Raw genomic sequence first — 21,005 nt, 5'->3', positions numbered from 1 at the left:
TTGAACCATCACAACGTTTACTTTTCCGCTGGTGAAGTTATTAATCCCATTTAAACTCATCATCAGCGGATACCACTTAAAGATCCCGCTTATGTTTACTTTTAAGGCGCCGATTGTACTTTTTGTGGTTTTGTTGTGATATCGCATTTGCAGCTACATAGTGTGTGACGTAACGGAACCCGTATGTGTGTTCTTTTGTATTCCCATATCGTGCTTTCTGCGACCATGTGCGCGGTGTGCAATAACGTTTTGTGGGAAATACACACCAACACACACACACACACGTTCGCCGATTCAAATCGGCTGCCTTTCATTTGATGGCCGCAACAGAAACTGATCAGTACGCTTTGAACTGCAAGACGCTTCGGAAGTGTTTTTTTTCGACTCTCGTTCGGCATCACCGTCAGACAGAGCAAGCTCGTTTTCGCGTTTTTTCCTTTATTTTTCTCTACCCGCGACGTTCGTGTGAGCGAGCTATACACCAACACATGTTTGGTTCTAGCCATTTTGACGGGCACTTGGCGTGATTTTGTTTGGGTGTGTATGTGACAAGTGCTAGCCAGTCAGTACCTGATTGTGTCAGCTCGTTGATTCTCGTCTACTACATCAGAGATCGCCAAATAAAATAGCATTGAAGGAAAATTGATTCGCGAAGCAAGACGGCAGGAATTAAAAGGCCTCGAACGATTTTGACCTTTTGCGCGTTACTACGGGATTATCTTACAAGTTGGTTTAAAGTGCATCCAGAATATGTGGAAAACATCTGTGGCATCGAGTTTGACTTGTTTGAATCGCCATCTTGTGTTAGTGTGTTGAATTTCGATTAGAAAACTAGTTAATTTCATACTGGCTTTGATCAGTCCGAGTTCAAGTGAGAGGAATTCGTGTGGTAATTGAAAAGATAGTTAAACAGCAGCAGACCGTGAATCTTGCGCCAAACAGCCAAGCGAACAAAAAGCGATCCAATCCTTTCAAAAGATGCATCCATCAAGGGGAGGAGCGTCGTCAGCCGGAGGTTTTACGTACCTTTCCCTTCCAGAGGGACAAAAGCAGCAGGACGATAAATTTGCCACCGACAGCGGAGCGGTAGATTCCGGCTTTCATTCCGGCCAGAATCTTAGTTCGGACAATCTGTTCAGCTCATCGTCCGAGGTGCAGGAAGCTCCGGTGGAACCGATTTTCCACTCCGGAAACCAGAAGGCACTGGCACAGCAACAACAGCATCAAGAAGAGGATTCACGTACCTTCGATTCGGGGGTGGATCTTGATTCGAGCCAACAGTCTCGCACGGCGCCCAACGATTCGATGAGGGTGGACGACCTGTGCAAGAGTCTGCTCCAGCTGCAGATGAGCCGCAAGGAGCAGCACTATATGAAATGGGAAAAGTACTTCCATCAGAACGAAGACGGCGATACGTGAGTATTATTTTACTTTGTTGTTATTCTTTATTTGTAATGCCTTGGTAGGTACTTGTTATTATCAGTTTCGATGAGAAGCGCATTTCGAAACTGTCCAGTTGGCTTACGCTTGTGTGTTTTGTTTAATTCCTCTAACAACGCCATGCTCTGGAAAAACCCCTATTCCAGTTTTAATAATCGCCGAGAGCTTGATTGTGCAAAAAATCCCCATTGCAAGGAATTGACGTCTGTTGCCTGTCGCTAGAAACTGGTCAATTATTATTGGCATTTTCATTAGAGGACGATTTGTCGTTCAAAGTTCTTCGATTTCGCCAGTTGGAGCGTGCGATTTTATAGTTTTTTTTTTTTGTTCAGATTGTTCTGTAATCTTCGGCCTGATCTTAGGTTCTATTGGCTTCCAGAAGTGTTTTATCACAGAGAAACAGACAACACTTGCAAGTTGTTCATCGAACACGTTTTGAACAATTTAAATATTTTTTGTTTAGTTGGTAGTACCGCCACCTGTGGCGCGCCTAGTCAATTCCTTTGCGTTTGACGTTTACATACTACCGCCATCTGTTCGGCGTATTGCCCACCACAGTATACTCAACAGATTGCGGTAGTGTTTTTGCGACGATGTTTTATATTGAAAAATATTCAATGAGCTATGTCTGTTTATGTGTGGTTTTACTTCAACTTCTAATAAGTGTTCAGTAAAGCAAGCTACAAATAAAATTCCACTTCAATCACCAGTGTTTTATCATCTGGTTGACTGTGTCTAACAAAGTTTATGAATGGATATTTCTAACTTATTTTGTTCTTTTTTTCCCCTAAATTTGAACTGTAAGCCTGTCATCACCTTAGTATTCCTTGAATACTAGCACAGTTGATATTTGCTTTCTAATTATATGTAATAGTAATGTTTTTTAGCTAATTTAAAAATAATGTTTACGGAGAATGTGCACCAATTCCACTTAATTAACTTCGTATCGGTGGTAAAAACACGCTCTTTTATCTCTCACGAGTATTCCAAGAACAGCCCAATCAATAATTGGTTAATTTTTAACTGATAATCGCTTAATTTCCGAGATATCCTGCTCGGTAGATGATTCCTTAGTTGCATCACCCAACGTATAATCTCTCAACGGTCAATGGAAAATTCCTCAATCGTACAACCAGTTTCTCACTGATGAAAGTCAGTAGTAGAGCTTCCGTCAGCATTCATTAACTGCCAGATGCAATTTGCCATTCAAGGCACTGTTTTTATTGCTATTACTCTTACTCTTAGATCATCGTGACGTCATCAACAATTGCGGTGTTTTGCATGCGATCATACGATCAAATCAATATTGTTCCTAGACCAATCCTTACTCATGCACAACACCGTCACTCGCTGTTTACATTTGCGTAGCTTATGGGGGTGCCTAGGGTACCTGGTCCGCTCCAGAATGATCCAGGCTCGCTTCAGATTTTTTTTGGAGATTCCAATATCGCCAATTTAAATTATATAAATCTTCCAAAAAATCTGGATGGGGCCTAGATGGCGGTAGCCAAGCATCCTAAGCTCATCCCCATTAGCTACGTCAATGGCTGTTCATAGCAAGTTGTTGTATCTTTTTGTTCCCAGAAAGCAATTCCTAATTCCTAGAAAATACTTCATCCCCCTACCCGGCTTCGTCTGGCTCTGTCGGGAATCGTTGCTGCTCAATACTAGAACATGTTTTCTCAATACTTCTCTAACTCATTAACGCCTGCCGAGCGTAAAAACCTACCAACCCGTTAACGGCAGCAGCCGCGGTCAGACAGTGACAGTAACAGTACTGTTCCATCGATCGCTTGTTTGTTTGTTTGTCGCCTCGCGGCTAGGAATGAACGTCAATCCCTGTAGTATCAGGTTCTCCATATACCCTACGCATGCATTTTATAATCAAATTTAACTGAAATGTTGTACGCTCTCTTTTCTTCCACAGATACCTTCATCTGGCCGTGATCCACGAGGCCACCGAAGTCGTTTTCAATTTGATTCACGTTGCACCGCGGCCCTGGCTGGATATCCAGAACGATATTGGCCAAACGCCGCTGCACCTTTCGGTGCTAACCGGTCAGCCAAAAATCGTTCGTCGGTTGGTCGTGGCCGGAGCCAAGACCAGTATCCGTGACATCGAAGGAAACACTCCACTGCATCTGGCCTGCCTGCATCGGAGGACCGATTGCGCAAAGGAACTCCTAACTCCCCTGAACGCCGTGGAATTCCAGCAAAGCAGTCCCGCTGCTCAAGCAGCGATCAAAATTCCACAAGATCTCGAACAGTGGAACTATAATGGTAAGTGCCTCTCATCCAAGTTCTTCCACTTCCCGATCACAATCATCATCATCACCATTATCATCCTGCTTGTTGAATTGAAGCCGCTCGGGGAATTCCAACCGGCAGCTGAAAAACCAGACTCCAGGCTCTCACCGCCGCTTAATATACTACTATTGGCCTTTGTCTCGCTCGGCGTCTGTCCAAACAGGGAAATAACATAATGTTGCATGACGATCGATCGCACAAAATGATCTCATACCCTAACGCTCAACGTGGGTCGACCCGTTCGGGCGTTGTCGTCGGTCATTCAATTCTCTTACCAACCCGTGCGATTCACTTATTTTCCAACACGTCACTCTTTCGCCGCCAAATGAATGAATGGAAACAGGACTTTTTATGGTAAAGATTTCGTTCCCACACCGCATCCAATACTGGTCGCGTTTGGGGTGGTAAAAATAGAAAAATGCCCCTCGAAAAAACCCAAATTGCGCGGCGCGTTCTCTTCCTTTCCTTCTCATCATCTTGGTCGGAATTTTCACACGGACGGCAATCGGTGTGCTGTTCTATGACGGAGATTTCATTCGCCAAGGGAAAAAATATATCACTCGGTGGAATTTCACCGCAGTCGAAGGAAATATGCTCTAAAATTAGGTTTTCCTGCGTGCTAAAATTAGGCCGTGCATATTTTCCGTCTGCAGGCTGAAGAGAACGAGCGAAAGCAAGATAGGTCGGTTATTTTAATTGGCCTGTTTGGTGGATGGCTTTGTTGACAAATTGAAGATGAGGAAATTTGTTGCGTTTTATGTGAGCTTGAGAAATTCCAGTTGAAGAAATATCCCAACTGACTGACGGATGGCAAGAAGGCCATTTATTTATTGTCTCGCTGAGTGCGGTTGGTAAAGTCATGCGAATCACATACACAGACCGGTAAAACCGCTTCATTACGATGGGAAAATACCAAAACCTCTCGATAGCAGTAAGCAGTAAGCAAGCACCACCAATCAGTGGGTTTTATCTGCGCCCCGTACGAAGAAAGGCGGAAGCCTTCGCATGGCTTTCTCCTGTGGGCTTTTCCCGGTTGCTTAAAATAGCTACTTCTCCCTCGCCTTCAGCAACAGCTACCGCACAGTTGAAGGAGGTCAATCTCGATCTTGGGGCTTTCCCTAGTCATCTCCTCGTCGCTGTTTTTCTGTCTTCTTTCTTTGCGTAACTTAACGTTCACCCTCTTCCGTGGCCTCGCGTCGGTTCAGTGCAAAACCGTGGCATCGATTTTAATTCGCCTTCGTTTTGTTTTGTAAACCCGCGAAACCCAGAGCGAAGAAGTTATGTCGGAATATCTTTAACACCCCAGGGGCGCCCCTTTTCCGAAAGCAAACCGCTCCCTCATCGTGGTGCGCTCGAACTTTTGGGTTTTCCCCAATGTCGTGCTCTCTTTCATGTTTCCCACACCGACCGACCGCTGCCAGCACACCCCGCCCGTTGCCAACGAGTCGCACACATTCATCGTCTACTGTTGCTGCTGCGCTGCTTCCCAACAACCAGCCTAACCATCGTCGTTGGCGTCGTCGTCGTCGAGTGTGCTGTTGCAGTATTAATGGTATAGACGAATGTCGGTTCGTAGTTGTAACGTCATATTACACGTATATCGACCGACACCAACACAGAAGGCCATGTACATCGTATGCCTCGTCGAATAGTTTGCTATTTTTGTTTTGATTACCCTCCCACACCTCATCAAACCAGACCACGTTGTTCGGCCTCGCTTCCCGATGATAAAAATACGAACGGAGCGGACACATTGGAAATAGACCTGCTTGATGATGATGATGATGGTGATGATGATGATATAAATGTGCCTAGGTACATACATTGCGGTAGGTAACAGTGCATAGTGGTTGCCTCACTACCACCACGACTCAAAAAAAAACACCTGTCTCGTTATCTCCCTCGCATTTTGTGTATGTATGTTCATGCCACTACATACTACATACCTGACAGGTAAAAAGTGGTTTTTCCTGACAGTTAGTTACTTATGAGCGATCTGGTTCGGTACGGTCGGCATTTTATTGTTTCACGCCTGAGATATGATTACTCGATATGACCTTCCCCCGGTGATAGTTGTACGTATTTGGAAACATTTTACGGAATCTATGGTTGTTAGTTCAACGTACCGGCATTAATTCCAGTGCACTGATTAAATCATACTCGGGGATTTTCCCCCGTAGCATCATCAAGCTTCTCCAGCAGCATACTGAAAAAAAAAACAAATCCCTTATCAGTTGAACAAGCCACACGAAGACCTATGGATGTACCGTAAAATGGGCCGAATGGAAATGCTTCCCAACGCATTTGAAGGTGTAAAATACCTGGTGATGATTGAAAATTATTTCACTTACTGTTACAGTAAGCGGACCATAACTTTGTGAAATTTATAGAAAAATTACAGCAGTGCTACCAACCAATAGCTTGGTGGAACTCTTTCAGTATCTAAGTAACAGGGGAAAATGTTTGTGGATGTTTTTCCAAGATAATCTTAGTCATACTTTTAGTAGTGGAAAGTTTTGTTTCTTTTCGCCCCACCATTTCTATGCACCCCGTTTTACGGTACGCTACATAGTACGATAGACGTCGATTTGGAAAGACATGGTCCGGTCACCGGAGTTCCCGAAGAATCGCCTCTTCCAAGCTGTAGAATACCTCCCCATTGAGATAAGCAGACTGTCTCTGAGCTCAAAATTTTCAAAGCCACCGGGTGAGCATTTTGGACTGCATTTTACTTTACAATGATCGGAAACATTCGTTCTATGAGTTTTCATGGTTGTTTACGAATTCAAACTAGTCGCAATTACAAGTATAAATAGGGTTTCTTTTAGCGGTTCTTCATGAATCCTCTGAAAGAGGAATCGATCGAATCAAAAATGCTCCACAAAAACATCAAAACTTTTGGCTGATCTAGACAAAACCGGAATCTATAAAATTGGAAACGTTCCAACAAACCGTATTTATTCCAAAGTAACAACAACTGGTAGACAGATTAAGTCGTATTTGGGATTTTTGTTTGTCCGTAACATTATCATCAAGCATCTCTGAGTTTATTTCAGCGTAATACGACGGATGTAGGACTGCAAATTCATTGGTCTTCCACATGAGATCAGAAGCGAAGTTCCCGAAGAATCGCCATTCATTACTAGCATTCATAAGATCATAGCAGCTTTTTTTATGATATTTGCACTAGGATTATGTGTTTCAAGTTGTCATAATTGTTTACAACTGCATCGCTTTCGTAAGCATCAGTTTTCCACGTAACTATCGATTATCAGCTTCTGTGAACTCGAAACATTGTTGTTATTTTAGCAAAATCAATCTAGAATTCCTAGAAACTATATACGTATTATATGATTAATGCAAATCCGTTAGTGTGCTCAGCAGTATGAGGCAAACTCGCTGTACATAGAGTACTTTTTGACAAGTAAAAGTCGCGTGTATCTATTTAAGGTGTACCAAAGGCCCAACACAGTTCTCAAATGTACAGAATGACGGACAGTGCAGCTCTTCTGTGCACGCTTGTGATAGAATCCGATTGGCGGCTCAGTGAACATTCATGATTTAGTCAAAAGGAATTTTCGTATGGTAAAAGCGGGTGAAAATTCAGTTAAAGCATTGGCTGCTTACAGAGCGATGATTTATGAAACATATAAAGAGTATTTCAAAATGTATACTGACGGTTATAAACATGAAGAAATTACTGGATTTGGTGCGTATTCGGAGTTTTTCGAAATGTGCGGCAGAATCAACGCTGAATGTTCAGTTTTATCGACAGGGGTAATGGCCATATGCACAGCAATTCGCAAGGCCCCAGAAAACAAGAAGACAGTTATGTTCTCCGATAGTGCCAGCAGGCTGATGGCATTTGAAACTGGTTCTTGCCCAAATCCATGGAACCATGCCTGTGAAAATGCAGCGTTGAATAAAGACATCAATTTGGTGTGGATTCCGGGGCAATAGATGCTAATAGATCTATAAAAACAAAAATTTGAGAAGCCGGCAGTGGGAATGGAGCTCGTCCAATCCAGGTACTCAGTTAAACAAAATAATAAAAAAAAAACGTATTAAAATGGAAGGACCGATATGATCAATAAGAGCAACGTGCACTTACTAAGCTTAGAATTGGACGCACTCGTTTAACACATGGATATCTTCTATCACCATATCACGACTCACCCAAATTTAACAGGGTGTCGACTATCTGAAAACCAAAAACCTTGTAGACACTGCAACTGGAATTTGTTTGAAAATTACTGGAAAATCAGGGAACATTCTTTTAGAATGTAAAGAATTAGCAAACCTAAGAAAGAAATATTATATAAAATTAAAATTTAAGGAATTACTCAAATATTATTTTAAAAAAACAAAGACAAATTAATTGAATTTTTAAAGGAAATAATTTTAATTAATCTGTTTACATAAGATAAGGTAAAGGTAAAGTTTTTATTTCCAATAACAAACAAAACGCGAACGACCATTCAAGGTTAAAGCGTCTGTAACTCTGTTAAGGAAATTAAAGTAAGACTACACATTTGAATTGCACTTAACTATCAACATTAGTGTCTTCTTTTTTCATCTAGTTCATTTATTACGTGTTAGCTTTACGGAGCCGATAATGAATTGTTAATTGTTTGCAACAAAATTCACTTAATTTTATGTCTAGTAGGAGTTGAGCGGAATACTCGCGGCTTAACAGAGATTAGAGGGGTACATTGTCGAATTATGGGATCAGGGGAGGAGTATTGGGGTGGGGTTGCGTTTTCTTAGCAGAGCGTTGTCGCCAGTATGAACGGTAGTGCGAGATGTTATCTGGTCCTCAAAGGAAGTTCGTTCCACCTAATGGACCCTTCAAAACGAACAGTTTTCTTCATTATTGTAGATAGTCTGGGTGTTTCCCTACAAATCGATGTCCGTATCGGGTGTATTGTTCTTGCAAAATATGATCGCTTCTGTTTTCTTTGGATTTGGGAAAAGGTTATTCGACTTCGCTCGTCGTTTGAAGCTCTTCAAGTCCTCGAAGCAATCAATCTAGCTACATCCTGTGCGAAGAAGATCTGGATATTGCATTTTAATCTAGCGGGGGAAAACCATAACGCAGTCATTCAAGCACGAAACCTGAACTAGCGTTTCATCGTTGACTAGCAGGTGCGAAACCCAACACTCAAAATCCACAAAACAAGCTGCATTGGGGAAAGAACACTCATTGACCCAAAATTCCTATGGGTGAACTGGGCTAGTAATCTTCAGGAGTGACAAGACATTGCGAATATAAATAGGAACGATAAGACGTAGCAAATTTTGCAGAATTAAAGCCCTAGAAAATTTCAGAATATAACCAGATTTTGCATGAATTTACATACATTCGCTTGCTTTTCAACAATCAATCTTGTCCTTGCTTGTTTCTATAAATATTGTCATGATAAAGGTAGTTCAACAAATCACATTCGCAAAATACTTCAATATCGAATTATGGAGAGTTTATTTCCGTTCCGAGCAGTTATGTGCTTCCATCATTTTCCTGAAATAGAATCCCAGAAGCATTCGTTCCTAAAAATAAAAGATCGCTAAATCAATCCATACAAAAAGGCAAATTTTGAAGCGCGATAAATTATTTAAAGGCTTAACACTGCTGAATCATCACCGCGCCTCTCAAGGAATCCTTGCATGACAAACAGATTGTCTTGATTTTTTACTCTGTCTCTTCTCAAATGGATGGCAATGATTCAGCAAAAACCTACCGGTTAATCGAAAATTCAGGAATCACTCGCGTTAAAAACCTGTTTGGACGTTTTTTTTTCTCAATCTCACTGCTGTGTCGCAGTGTACCAGTATTTAACTAAGCGATTCAATGATGACACAATGTTGCAAAACAAACTTATTGATAAGTGCATTAATTTTATTTTTATTATAATACACGCAGCTTTTATCGCAGTCATGGTATGCTTATAAAAGCAATCAATCAGTTGCCAGTCTTAAGTTATAATTATACATCAATCAAATGCCATTATCGCCTAATTATTTTCCTCAAATAGTCCTGAGCTAAGGCTCACTATCCTAAGCTCTGTGTACTTTTTGCGTTCTTTAAGTCTCGTTGAGAACCGGATCGTGGTACTTTTATGATTTGAAATTGACGTAGGGGAACTAGGGGCAAGAAGGTCACCCTAATAATAATATATAACAATGTATTCATTTAAATTAATCCACATCAAAACTATCTACCGTATGCATGATAATGTTTACACCATTGATCAATTTCAAAATTTAAAAAAAATCTAAAAAATTTCGTTTTTGAGTTTTTTTTTTCAAAGGGGAGATGTGTCTCAGAGTCTTAAACCAGGTTAATCATCGATCGAGTTTCCACTTGCTGCAATTACGGCCTCCACATGCTTCCAGGATTGCACGGCAGGTTCTAATAATGTAGTCTGGATCCATTTCTCTCCAGGTACGGGTCAATGTTTGTCTGAGGCTTGCTGTACTCGGGTGGCCTTTAGAACAGGCCTTCATGACGCGCCATATTGAGTAATCCAGCGGATTAAGATCGGGACTGAATGGCGACCACATATCCTTCGCCCAGAACGGAAAATGTGCCTGCACCCACTTCTGAGTGCGGTTCGAGGTGTGGCACGAGCCCCATCTTGTTGAAATACAACATTTGGCTTCGGACCGTACTGTTCTTTGATCCACGGAAGAACATACTTACTTAAAATCCCGATGTAGACCTCCGTGTTGACCTTGTTGCCTTCTGGAATGCCATCGGAAGCCACCAATCCAAACACCATAACGCTACATACACGTTCTTGTGCTCGTCGGCCACGTCTTTTACTGGAAAAGAACTAATATACCGATCGGTTCTGGAATTTGATACGGTATCGACGGCAAACATGCTCTCGTCGGTGAACAGGATTACCGGATTTTTTCGCTCAAAGAAGTTCAAGATTTTCTTGCATCGTTCGATTCGTAGCTCCCGGATGCGGTTGGTAATCATGTGAGTTTTTTTTTCCGTGCCCTCGACTTCGCCCCGCAATCTTCCTTTGCGATATTCCGTTCCGTAAAGTCACTGATCCCGTGTTCCTTTACCATTTTCCTTATTGAACGCACTGGATTCACCCGAATCTTCCTTTTGATAGCAGCGATAACCCTCGGAACCCGAGCTGACCTCAGACGACCTGTGGCCACCTTCGCAGATAGTTGTCCTTTCTTTTCTCGGTCTAAAACCCTTTTGACGGTCCACCGGGACACTCCCACAGCGATTGAAATGTCTTTTTGCGACATTTGCGCGTGGGACAAATCACGAATACGCTGCCACTTCGTCATGGTGCAACTGTCAAACTAAGTAAATCATTTTCTTTTATACACAGCCTACTACGGTATGAGCTATAGGTTACGTGCAGGCAAAGAAAACCAAGGCATTTTATGCACAGGTGAAACGTGAACCTTATTGGTACGATGGTGCAAGCATTATCACGCATACGGTAACTGTCATATCTACTTTTTTTAAATGCTACGGGATAAGAGAGCCACTCTTATGAGGCAAAAAGCCCATACATCTTAGAATGAACCAGATTAACGTTTATTTATAAACAATGACTAACTTACGACTTAAGCAACAGCTTATTGTCTGTTACATTGTATTGAACTTAACGATACATGTTTATACAAATATGATAAGCCAAGCACTTCTTAAAGATCAAATTTAAACTCTGTTTGATATTTTTTTATGCAAAATAGTTTAACATTTTTATATGTTTTACATATTAAATGTAAGAGTGGCACTCCTGCCCCGTATGAAGTTTGTTTTTAGGAATATAAGGACTGTATCGGGAGCGACCCCGGCGTAGTGATTAGAATCCATACCTCCATGCTTGGCATACACAGTTTTGGTCACGAACTGCTCATTTGCTTATAACTTTGCACACAGTTGTTTTTGCGTTGTGAAAATCGAGTGAGAAATGCTCGCTGCACACCTCGGACTATGTGTATAAATTCATTGGTGTTGATTCAAATGTTAAGATTTACCTACTCTTTGCACATCTATAGTGCAGTTGGTGTGTACAACTGTCAATGCCAAGCGATACCTCTCATGCCAAAGTCACGAGTTCAAATCTCACCCCCAGACAAGAGTGTTAAAGTGACTTCAATTACTTATCGAAAATAAGTTATAAACAAATATTTCTAGCCAAATCGATAGAACATAATTCAAAATGAAGTACTCTTCTTTAAAAAAAATATATTCTGTAAGGTGCTTTTATGGTCTTATATTTTGGTCCTCTTATAAAATGTTGCACACCGTGACAAAGGTTTTTCGTACTTTATGTACCCATCGTACGATTTTTGTACGCTATTTCATGATCTTAGTAGCCTTACACGGCGAATGAGAACGACCCAAATTTAAGCTTAACTTACTTATAATTCACATAAAGGGCAGGAACTCAGCGATGAGTAAATTTGCCTCATGGAACAAATTCCAGAATATGAGAAAAGTAAAGATTGGATTCACTCAGTATATTGGTACTACTCCTACTATTTCCGTCAATTTCCCTCATTTTCCGGCAGATTTTTGAGGTTTTCCACAACAACAAAAAACATGAGGTAATTTACTCATCGCTGAGTTCCTACACCTTTGGCGATTATGCGTAAACTAACCTCAAATTTGGACCGTTCTCATTCGCCGTGTAGCATCCATCGAAAAGGTTGTAAAGGAAACGTAGTTTTTGCCTAATTTGACATGAATTTACTAAGTTATGCTAGCTGAAAATTAGAAAAAAATGTTAAAATTCGACTTTTCTGAAAACGACATCAATTCATTCAACTTTCTCGAAACTAAGACCTATTGGGTTTTGACGACTGATTTTGAGTGGCAATTGTAAAGAGCATCTACAAAGAGATTATTAAAACTTGAAATAGTTAAAAATATGCTGGTACGATGCCTTCAAAAAATGCAAAAATACGCTGTGCAAATTCTCATAAGAGCAACTAACTTTAAGATGGTATCAGTACCTCAAAGAATATCGTTTTGTTTGTTTTAAATCGTTAACTTGTAAAGAAGAGCATGACACAGAAAATAGAAGAACTTGTTTTCATTTACAAATATTTTTACTGATTTGAAGGCAACCTTAGTTTCGATGCAGTCCTTAATTTTAGATCATATATCGCGTAACATTTAAAATGGACCTATGTCCAAAATACTTTTTTGATACCATTCTGTAGCACCGCTAAATAGCTACCAATTGTATGGGAATGTTCCGCATTATCGATATAAATAATTAAAAACATAACTTGATTTTCAAACCGTTAAAACGTCCTAACATATATTTTTTCCGTTCCATTGTCAGATATCATTTCGGCATCAACATTTCAATAGAGCGGAACATTAATAACGATAACATTTTCGTCCGCATGCAAATGTTGATGCCGATTTGTTTGTTGATTCCAATAGTTTTCTCAATAGGTCGTAAGTATTGTAACAATGGTAATTCATCTCAAAGCTGGTAAGCATTTGAGCCATAAATATCTTCTAAAGAATCAAATTAATATTAAAACCACCTGTAATCGCTATTCTTTATGAACAAAAAAAAATACAAGAAACCAGTTTCCAACGCCCAGAAGATCACCATTCAGCACGTCCCAGCTGTTACCTTCTCTGTATTCAAACAACGCCATTCTAAGCCCACTCACTCGCGAGAATGCGTCGGATATAAATATTGAAAGTGGAAATTTTTTTCCCAACATTCGACCGGCCCGTGATTTAAATTTAACCGAACGCTGTCCGCTTTCCACACTGCTTTCGTGTGTCCTCATCTGCGCGGATGTTTTAAAAATAAAAGCATGCATTCCTGCGCGACGGCGTAATCATCATGACGACGATGATGAATTTGGGGATATTCCTGACTGGTCAAAGTTCCGCGTACAATACGAGACGGATTAATCATGCCCCCCGTAATCATCGAATGCGAACGATGTCCCCGTTTTGCGCAATCGGTAATGGGTTGAATCGCCCAAAGTTTAGTTAGTGCCCACCACGCGAGTGCCCTCACTCAAGACCATACGTACAGCACGCCTGGAAGTACCCGTCATACACACGTGAATACGTAGCGACTCTGGGAATTCCAGGGGGTTTTCACGTTTTTTGTATTACGCTTTGCACTCGCTGTCTGTAATACCTGCTTTTGTTTGTGCAAGTTGTGCTCGAACAAACACACATATCTACCTACTATAGCCGACCGACCGACTGACTGACTGGTTTGATTGAATCGCTTTGTTTCGGCTCGCTCTTTACCCTTCACTGATACGCGCGCCCACCTGAGACAACTCCTTCTGCTGAGAGAGGGCTGAGAGGGGTCGATAGACAAAATCAATCGAAATATGTAGATAATATAGATCGTTGAATTTGCCCAAGCGCAGAAGGTTTACCCCTAAACAGCGGGAAACCGGTTCTTGCTCATTTGCCCATAGCTGGTGGAGTATTTTGGAAATTTCCGCGCATTTGTAATGGCTTTCACACGCGCGTGCTTTTATGTTCATAAATAAATGCAAAATTTTGAGATATGTCTTCTGCTAAGTTTCCATGGCTTATCATTCTGGAAATTTCCTTTGAGAATACCAATCGTTTCGCAAAATGTGCCTCTTATCAATTATTTGTAAGCGGATTCATTCTTTTATTATATATTATTTTCCACGCGCTGCGCATTGTAATATTTGCTCCCCGGACGTGACATGTCTTCATTCATCATTATTTACTATGCTCAATATTTTACGCATTGGGGTATTTCCCGAAACATCGGCGCAATGTACGCTCGGTTAATTAATCTTGAATTTCTTTTTCTATGATTCCAGGAAAACGATGTGTTCACATTGCCGCTGAGACGTCCAACGTTGAGATTCTTCGGTATTTGGTTAGCGTTGGAGCCGACATTAACTCACGGGTAAGTTGTTATTCTTTTAGAATCGCATTTGGTCACCATTGTGAAATCGTTGATTTCGTATTCTTTCTCAAATTTCATTTCCAATAATGTAACAATCAAACAATTATGTTTCATTAAGTCTGTATGCTTATCAAACAATGAAAAACGTCATAAAATAGCTACGTTAGTTATCTTGTAACAGCTCAAGAATACGAATCAACCTTCCCAATAACGAAACATTTAGTTCATGGCAACAGTCATAATAACCATGTTTCCGTTTTTTATTCCTCCGTAGGAAGGCAAATCGGGCCTAACGCCGTTGCACATTGCCATCGAGTCCAGCAACGAGCAGCTGGCCAACTTCTTGCTCGACGAGTGCCCCAAACTGCGGCTCGAGCAGGTAACGTATGCCGGCCTTACCGCCTACCAACTGGCCGCCATCCAGCACAACCAGTCCCTGCTGGTCGGACTGAAAAACCACGGCGCGGAACTGCTAACGCCCCCGGAGAGTGACTACGAGGAAGAGGACAGCGAAGAAGACGAACAGGTAAATAGTCCAAAACGGCCCCAATTGCCATTCTAGAGATATCAAATGAATCGTTTAGGGAATGTCTTCCAAATTTACCATTCCCCTTACACGGGTGTTGGCTCACGAAACAAACTAACGCTTAATTTTTCGTTTTTTCTCTTCTCTTCAGTAATCGCTTCTCCAGCTGCTACTAAGTAATCCTTATCTCTCTGTGTATGTGTCTGGCCTTCCTCTATCTCATCAGTGTGGTGTTGGTGATGGTAGGGCATGTGTGTCCTTTTTGTACGAATCGCATGAGTGTCGTCTGGCTGGCCGCGTAGGGCGTGAGTGCATCCGTTGTTGACTAGTTTCTAAGGGCAAAAGACTTCTGATTAAAATAGATCAAAAATCATAGCAATTAGGAAAAATGTTCAAAACAAAAATAGTCTCACTAATTAAGGTTATATTTATGTTTGTAAGTACTAAAATCAACCTTTATTGCTAATAAGACTCAACACAATTGGTTAAAAACTGTTGTAACTCTGTGTAATTGTACATATTAAAATATAAACTAACGCCTTATTATCACGAAAAAAAAAACAGTCGTTTTGTTTTCTTAAACGATTCATTTTAGACTATTCCGTACCGGTGTTCAGATCGTAACTGTCGAAAGCATTCGATCCAGTACAACTAAATAATATCTCATTATATGTTCCACGCAGATATCATCGTATTACGGATCCAATGCATTTGGTACCAATTTCGCAGGACTTTCCACGATCAATGTAGCGTAAATCGTGCTTTTAGTCACACGAGACAAAACAAACAATGAAACAAAGCAGCACCTTTACAAAAGCAAAGATTATTGGTTGATCGGTAGCAGTCGATCGGGATTTTAGCACAAAGCAAAAGGACCAGACAGGCGATTTTGTGACCCCCTCCCCTCTATGTGTTAAATGTAGTTGTGCCTTATTTGCTAACTTTCTTCACCGACATCCCAGAACAAGAGCCATGTGTGCATTAACTGCCTGATAAGAAAGACAGGCACCGATAGAGCCGCTTTTTCTGGGACAGACTTTTCTCTCCTATCTGGAAAAATAACTTTGTGAGTAGCTAGAAAAAAAAAACAATGTATTTCTGTAGATTTTTGTCATGTGAAATTGTCTTCTACACCGGACCAATTTAATCCATTAACAGTAAAATTTGTAGCAAAATGAGAAAATATACGTTTAGCAAGTAAAGCGTTTAGTTGTATGTTACACATATTTGAAATCTTTTTTGTTTCCTATGTTATAATGTCTTCGTATTTATAAACAAATCTAACGGTGTCCGAAATGGGACACTTACACACCTTAGCATCCCCATACATCGTATGGTTGATCTCATCGATCGCAAATAGGATGTTATCAGAAGTGAACTGTAATAAAATAGCATATTCTACTGGAATCTCCCGGCTTGCATTGTGAAAGAAACGTCCATGACTTTGATATCGCGCTAGAGGAAACAACGGTACTTCACTACCGGACATGTGTAAACCATCCGTGCGCGCACGCCGGTTTGATTCATTGCTGCTGTGAACTCGGGAAACACCCCTTAATGTGTGTCATCCTACTGTCAGTCTCCATGTGGTTTCTTCGAACACAATGCGTCCCCAGATGTGTACCTTCATCTTCTCGGCGAATCGAATTAGTCACTCTCAAGATGCTGTTTATTTCGCTTGCAGCAGTGAAATTTACATAAAATGCTGAAAACCCTTCTTAGTCGTTCATATGTATGTTCAGGTTATGTGTGTTCGGACTGGGAGGGAACTTTCCCTTTCGGTAGTGGACTGTATCGGCAGGGTGGTGGAGGAAGCAAGCGTCGATCGGAAATCAACTCGTAAGGGTTCTGAAAAGAGCTGGTGGGTTCGACGCTGCTCCAAACCAGGGATGTGTGCAAAATAAACTTGATCGGACGGCTACGCTAACAACTGTTTATTCTCTCCTCTTTCTCTCTACAAATTCTGCTTCTACTGCTGCTGATGTTTGCTGGTGCTTGGTCGGAAAAGAACTCTTGTTTTGCACGGTGATGCATGCCTCTTTTAAAGCGGCGAGCGTTGATGTGGTCGTCGCTGATTGGTGGATGTTGTAGCCTATTGATGGTCTCGTTCTTCGCTGCTTGTTGGTCGTGTTCGTATCAGTTGACTTTCGGCGGAGACGGAACATACTCCCCCGGTTGAGGTAACTCAACGATTAACAACGATTGTCTAGAATTGCGGATTGGGTGTCGGTATCAGGGTTTCACGGATGATCGGCATGGCTCGTAGGTTCTTCTTCCTGTGTAGTAGGATAATTTCTGGGTGGGTACTTTGGAAAATAGTACAATTATCCGAATGCTGCTGCTGCTACCTCGTTGTTCAATGAAACGCTTGAAGAATGCCAGGAAGGCATCGGTGCTCAGATCGTATAACGCTTCCAGGCCATCAGTGTAGATCGGATGCAGGTTTGCCAATTTCTTGCAAGGGTCGTGGGTAACAACTCGCTGAATGTCTTCCGCCAAATGAACAAACTGAACCACTTGGGTGATAGTTTCGGTTGCCTGGCGTGGTTGCGGGATGATTAAGGGCTGCTTTTTCTTCAGGTCGACTGGGTCATCTGGGTTGACGATAACTGCTTTCAGTGCAGGTAGCATCTGGTCTGGAATATTTTCGGGTAGTTCGATGTTGTACCTTTCTCTCTGGAGGAACTCAGGACCACTCCACCAAGACACGATATCGGTTTGTTTTTGGATCACAGCGTTCCGGTTGACTGTAGTTGGTTGAGCGGTTTGTTGATCCAGGCCAGCACTATCGTACTTTCGCACCATAGCACAATTTCTCGGAACTCCATATCCAGGACTGGTAATACCTTCTGTACTAACCGGGTTAGAAGGTGAGCGGCGCAAAGTAGTGTTCTCAGTCTGAGCTTGCTGGCTCGATGTCGAATAGAAAGATCCTGTGGCGGTGGCTCCTCAGGCTTTGGTATTGGAACGATATCATTGGAATCAGGATAGGGCATCTTCGGTACAGGATTAGCTGAGCTTGGCTTGTCTGGTGGATCTCTTATTTGTTGTTTCTCAGACGTCGGTAACGGAACGAGTGCACTTGGCTCCAGAACTGGCCTTGAGTGAATTCCAGCTGACATCGGGACCGGCTTGAACATCGGACAGTTTTCGGTTGGCATCAGAAACCGCTTGAACACCGGATACTTTTCCATTGGCTTCGGGTACCGCATGAATACCGAACGTTTTCCAGTAGACATCGGAAACATCTTGAACACGGGCCGGGTTCCGGCAGACATCGGGAATAGCTTTAGCACCTGATGATTTCGAGTTGGCATCGGAAAATACAACACCGAATGGTCTCCTGTTGACATCGGTAACGGCTTGTTCACCGGATGGTTTCCAGGGGACATCAGAAACGGCTTGTTTACCTGATGAATTCTAAGGGTCATCGGGAATTGCTTGGACACCGGACGAGTTCCAGTGGACATCATGAAGGTCGTGACCACCAGACGGGTTCCAGTAGACATTTGGAACGGCTTGAACACCGGACGGGTTCCGGTGGACATCAGGAAAGGCTTGATTACCGCTTTGATTCCGGCGGACATCAGGAACGGCTTGGTGACCGGACGAGTTCCAGTGGATATCATTAATGGCTTGACCACCGGACAGGTTGCAGTGGACATCAAGAATGGTTTGACCACCGGATTGGTTCCGGCGGACATCAGGAAAGGCTTGATCGCAGGCTGGATTCCGGCAGAGATCAGGAACGGCTTGACTACTGAATTGGTTTCGGTGGACATCGAGAACGGTTTGACCACCGGATTGGTTCCGGTGGACATCAGGAAAGGCTTGATTGCAGGCTGGATTCCGGTAGAGATCAGGAGCGGCTTGGCCACTGAATTGGTTTCGGTGGACATCGAGAACGGTTTGACCACCGGATTGGTCCCGGCGGACATCAGGAAAGGCTTGATCGCAGGCTGGATTCCGGCAGAGATCAGCAACGGCTTGGCCACTGAATTGGTTTCGGTGGACATCGAGAACGGTTTGACCACCGGATTGGTCCCGGCGGACATCAGGAAAGGCTTGATCGCAGGCTGGATTCCGGCAGAGATCAGCAACGGCTTGGCCACTGAATTGGTTTCGGTGGACATCGAGAACGGTTTGACCACCGGATTGGTTCCGGCGGACATCGACAACGGTTTGACCACCGGATTGGTTGCGGCAGACATCAGGAAGGGCTTGATCACAGGCTGGATTCCGGTGGAGATCAGGAACGGCTTGGCCACCGGCTGGATTGTGGCGGACATCTGGAATGGCTTGACCACCGAATTGGTTTCGGCAGACATCGAGAATGGCTTGACCACCGAATTGGTTTCGGCAGACATCGAGAATGACTTGACCACCGGACGGATTCCAGCAGACATCGGGGACGGTTGGACCACCGGATAGGTTCTGGCGGCCCTCAGGAATGGCTTGATTACTGGAAGGATTCCGGTAGACATCGGGTAAGACATCAACACCGGATGGTTTCCGACGGGGATACAATTCAAGATCGGTCTGGTTCCAGTCGAGGTTAGGATTGTTTTCGGAACTTCACCAGCTGCGACGGACTTCGGTTCGATGGCTTGAAAGTCGTCTTGGAATAGCTTCGGATTGACTTCGGTTGTTTCGGGATGTTTAAACCGTTTCGGTTTTACATCCATGACTTGAGGTGAGTCCTTATTGACATGGCACTCGGTTGGTTCACTTGCCATGTTATTAGGCTTGACTTCTACGAACTTGGCTGAATTCTCGACGTAACGGTCCTCTGTCAATCCACGAGGAAGATAATTTGGCTTGCACGCAGAGTTGAGCTTAACATAGTCAGCTTCGGTTGGAACCTCATCTTCAATCGTACTTGTCAGCTTGGTTTCAGTATCGGCAGGATTACCGTACTCGGCCACATTGGTAGGTGGAGGTGAATCATCGACTAGCCGGACCTCGGTCGGTCCACAATGGGAGTTCAACGGCATAATTATGGGTTTCACCTTCAAGAGTTCAGTTGGATTATCCACTTCAGTTGACTTCTTGATCGACTTCGTTTCGGTGGATTGATTCACAATCGTCTTCACATCGATGGTTTGGATCGGGTACGACATACGCTGCGGTGGCAACTTTATCGTCATTAACGTACATGGCAGTTCCATCGCGAGTGGAATCGGAACGGGCTGTTCCATCATTCGAGTCATTGGTTGATTTTGGACGATCCGAGCGTATGGTTTGCTTGTGGCCGGTGATGGTGTTCGGTGTTGGTGGTGCCTGATATCGGTAGTTGGAAAGGCAAGCAGCAATGTTTCCACCAGTATACAGGCCTCGGTGTACAGATCATCGAAACGCAGGTAGTCCTCATCCTGCTCATCAAATCTCTCTGCAGAGATGGCGGTCATAATTCTGTTGTGCAACCATTGATACTCCTGGTAATACCGCTGGAGGTTCCTGGCGTGCCTGTTGCACAGCACCGGATGCATGGTGATATCGGTTTCTTGCACTTCCTTCAGGATTCGCGTTACCTTCGCCTCTACTAAGCCACGAAGTACGATCAACCTTTCCACATCGGTCATCTTTGGAACGCGTAGTAAACTATCACACGCATGCGATTCACTTTTCGGAATATTGTTTTTCGCGAACGCGCTCACTCATATGATTCACTTTTTTGTATACTGCGCACACGATGCTGTCATCGGCAGCAGCGGAAGTAGTTTTGTTTGTTTGGTACTTGGCTAGCGTAGCACGTCCGTTTCTTTCGGTGGGAAATCGGCTTCGTTCCAGTTGGCAGGAACATCTATGCG

At 42.8% G+C, this 21,005-nt stretch overlaps 1 protein-coding gene across 2 annotated transcripts; it reads left to right on the top strand.

Moving 5' to 3' along the window:
- Positions 1-348: 348 nt before the first annotated feature.
- On the top strand, positions 349-16,602 carry cact (NF-kappa-B inhibitor cactus). 2 transcript variants are annotated; one of them, XM_065237248.1, is made up of 5 exons: positions 349-1,415; positions 3,368-3,720; positions 14,581-14,669; positions 14,944-15,195; positions 15,879-16,602. In XM_065237248.1, the coding sequence occupies exons 1-5, from the start codon at positions 979-981 to the stop codon at positions 15,948-15,950; spliced, it is 1,203 nt and encodes a 400-aa protein (XP_065093320.1). In that variant the 5' UTR covers positions 349-978; the 3' UTR covers positions 15,951-16,602. The 2 variants fall into 2 exon arrangements, with proteins under 2 accessions (XP_065093320.1, XP_065093321.1); XM_065237249.1 differs by having other exon boundaries at positions 15,347-16,602.
- The last annotated feature ends 4,403 nt before the right edge of the window (positions 16,603-21,005 follow it).

This window comes from Ochlerotatus camptorhynchus, unplaced genomic scaffold, assembly GCF_037179485.1.
Source record: "Ochlerotatus camptorhynchus isolate MF236.1 unplaced genomic scaffold, CSIRO-AGI_Acam_v1.1 ptg000598l, whole genome shotgun sequence".
In the NCBI taxonomy this organism is placed as follows: domain Eukaryota; kingdom Metazoa; phylum Arthropoda; class Insecta; order Diptera; family Culicidae; genus Ochlerotatus; species Ochlerotatus camptorhynchus.
This window is presented reverse-complemented; position numbering and strand designations above follow the sequence as displayed.